This window comes from Arachis ipaensis, chromosome B05 (genome assembly GCF_000816755.2).
Source record: "Arachis ipaensis cultivar K30076 chromosome B05, Araip1.1, whole genome shotgun sequence".
Lineage (NCBI taxonomy): Eukaryota > Viridiplantae > Streptophyta > Magnoliopsida > Fabales > Fabaceae > Arachis > Arachis ipaensis.
Window position 1 is genome coordinate 8,964,384 of NC_029789.2, and position 1,986 is coordinate 8,966,369.

The 1,986-nt window shown below is 37.1% G+C and overlaps 2 protein-coding genes across 2 annotated transcripts in view; both read right to left on the minus strand.

The window, feature by feature from the left end:
• Nucleotides 1-540, minus strand: part of LOC107640086 (nuclear pore complex protein NUP58) — a 5,041-nt gene extending 4,501 nt beyond the window's left edge. The window contains exon 1 of the mRNA XM_021122973.1: nucleotides 1-540. Within this exon, the coding sequence (XP_020978632.1) occupies nucleotides 1-45 (45 nt within the window). The 5' untranslated portion in view covers nucleotides 46-540.
• LOC107642807 (dof zinc finger protein DOF3.4) overlaps nucleotides 1,790-1,986 on the minus strand; it is a gene marked incomplete in the record, with an annotated part of 1,091 nt that continues 894 nt past the window's right edge. Inside the window, 1 exon segment of the mRNA XM_016346283.2 lies at nucleotides 1,790-1,986.

Sequence of the window (1,986 nt, forward strand, 5' to 3'; positions counted from 1 at the left end):
GTAGATCGGACCAGTTGGTACTGTAAGTAGCGGGAGTTTTATCATTGGTGAACAGAAACAACTGCTGTTGCTGTTGCTGTTGCTGCTGCTGCTGCTGCAGTTGTAGTTGTTGTTGTTGTTGTTGCTGCTGCTGCTGCTGCTGCTGAAATTGAAGTTGGAGCTGCTGCTGTTGCGGCTGCTGAAACATGCTACTCTGCTGGAAAGGCGATTGCTGTTGCTGCGGCGTTGAAAACAAGGAAAATGACATTGTGGTAGGTGCTATCGAATTGCTGAGAAGCCCTGCTTAAACCCTAGAAAGAGGAATTAGATTGAGTGTTGAGGCCTTCAAAGTTAGAGAGCCTTGGTTCCGGAATTTTGAGAGGGGAGGGAAACTCTAATTGATTCTGAATTACTTCTCTTGTGTTATCAAACTTTTGAGTTTCAATTTGGGATTTGCTCATTTGCATACGCACCCTCAGTTGGGGCTCAACAGTCCTTTCCCTTTTGCATTCTCAGTTGTCGCGTCCCGCGCCCAGCACCCCACGCCCGGAGTCTTACACGGGTTTTCAAATTTAAATGCTACGGCGGCCCATCAAAATATCAAGCCCATTTACGCTCTCTCAGAAAGCAGGCCTTCTTCTTTCGGCCCTAAGTAGCCCATTTAAACTCATTTCTTTTTATTTCCTATTCTTCTCCTCTTTGTGTGCTTTATTTCCGAAAAAAAAAAAAAGAAATGCTAATTTATTCAGTAGATAATGTGATTGATTGATTGTGAAGACTAAATTTGACAAGGCAGGTGAGCCCCACAAAATGAACATTTTCATGTGCGAAACGATTATCGAAGCAATCACATCCCATCTTTGAGAAAAATGTAGTACAGTATGTAGAAACACAAGAAGAATGGCGGCCGAGTGGAATTAGCTCCATCCACTGTACAGTAAACAACACCAGTATTATGCAATTGCATGGAAAATCCAGTTGTCAATGTCAATATAACCATTTTTTATGTAAGCTAAGATTTTAACTTGTATATACAGTTGCTCTAATTCAATTTAAATAAATAAAATAAAGCACTTTGGGTAAATTATTCCAATTCTTCCAGAGTGTTCTGAAAATTGTACTAGTTGATCAATAATACCCTCCAAAGAGAAAGAGTGGACCTTGAGTCTTTGATATGTTTAGTTAAACTAAATGGTAAAGCTAAGTCTCGAATTCTCCAAATTGAATACAATATAACCAAAGTAAATATGATGCACAGCAAGAGTAAAGAGATTAAATTCAGGTTGCAACGTACAATGGTAACACATACTCCTACTGCCCTACATGTATGGAGAACCACGACTTTCCTCACATAGTCACATAACATACTATTCGTGTCTTTCCAATAGGGAACAAAAACACAGCTCTGAAATTATATTAAAGAGGGTAGAGACTCACCTGAAATTTATTTCCTACAACATTCTCATTCTGCCTAGCGCCAGAAATTTATTTCATAATTAGTACAAACAATTAAGCTCATGAATAATAATCTCTTTATAATGACTAGATGGATTATGAATACTAGTTTACTATAGAAGCAACTTGCCAATAATTAGATTAGCTAAAGCTTTTTAATGCATGGAGATCGCCCATTATCGCAAAATGTTTTTACAGTAAAAACAACCAAAATGAAAGGTCGGTCCTTTAACTATTTAATTAAGCACTTAAATTTGCCTTTGGTTAGCTACTTTTTCTAACTACTCTAGTAAAAGAGAAAATTCATTTTGTAGCATATTTTATAATATAAAATACACTTGTTAGGAAGAAGTGATTATAGGCATATATCTCTTAAAAATTAAAATAATGGTAGAAATCAAAGAGCAAAAGACATTAACTGAGAAGAGAAAGACTAGCAAAGCGTAATACACACGCCAAAGGGAATACACACACACAGGTCAGGTCATCCGAAAGCAAACCAATACAATCACACACCTCATTTTAACTATCTCTAATAAGTTTAACATAAAG